The sequence below is a fragment of the Bison bison genome, unplaced genomic scaffold (assembly GCF_000754665.1).
Source record: "Bison bison bison isolate TAMUID 2011002044 unplaced genomic scaffold, Bison_UMD1.0 scf7180017847066, whole genome shotgun sequence".
Classification (NCBI taxonomy): domain Eukaryota; kingdom Metazoa; phylum Chordata; class Mammalia; order Artiodactyla; family Bovidae; genus Bison; species Bison bison.
This window is the reverse complement of record NW_011477639.1, coordinates 33,536-34,029: the sequence shown is the minus strand read 5'-3', so window position 1 is coordinate 34,029 and position 494 is coordinate 33,536. Positions and strand designations below refer to the sequence as shown.

General features: G+C 64.2%; 1 protein-coding gene across 1 annotated transcript in view; it reads right to left on the bottom strand.

The window, feature by feature from the left end:
- Positions 1-494, bottom strand: part of CHKB (choline kinase beta) — an 18,957-nt gene that overhangs the window by 2,340 nt on the left and 16,123 nt on the right. Inside the window, exons 2-3 of the mRNA XM_010841552.1 lie at positions 435-489; positions 45-158 (exon numbers count right to left, since the gene is read on the bottom strand). Of these exons, the coding sequence (XP_010839854.1) occupies positions 45-158; positions 435-489 (169 nt within the window). The remainder of the gene's footprint in view (positions 1-44; positions 159-434; positions 490-494) is intronic.

Below are 494 nucleotides of genomic sequence, written 5' to 3'. Positions count from 1 at the left end.
GGGGGTAAGGAAGTGCTTCGGGTAGGTCAGGGCCGGGCTCGTACTGGGATGTACTGTTCCAGCCGGCCCTCTGGAAAGACTCCGTAGAGCTGGGGCCCCAGCGACCGCTCTGCAAGTATGGCGAACATCACACTTTCAAGGACCAAGGAGTCCACGCCCTGAAGGAAGATGGACAGTGAAGGGACCACAGTCACAAGGGGCCAAAGGCAGAGGGGCGCCAGCACACACGAGGGTCGACTCGCTCCTCCCACCACAGCTGGGACTCACCGCCGGGGGGTGGGGCGGGGCTCCAGAGCGCAGGCATTGGTATCATAATGGACAAAATACTCAACCCCTGGACTTTAGTGTCCTCCACTGCGCAGTGGGGACCACACCACCTGCCAGACTTGGGCGAGGGGTCCCCAAGGCCACGGCGGTCCTCACTCGCCCCTCACCTGCAGGATGGCCCCGTACAGCCGCAGCAGCACCTCCCGGGGCTCCTCGCCAACGCTGGG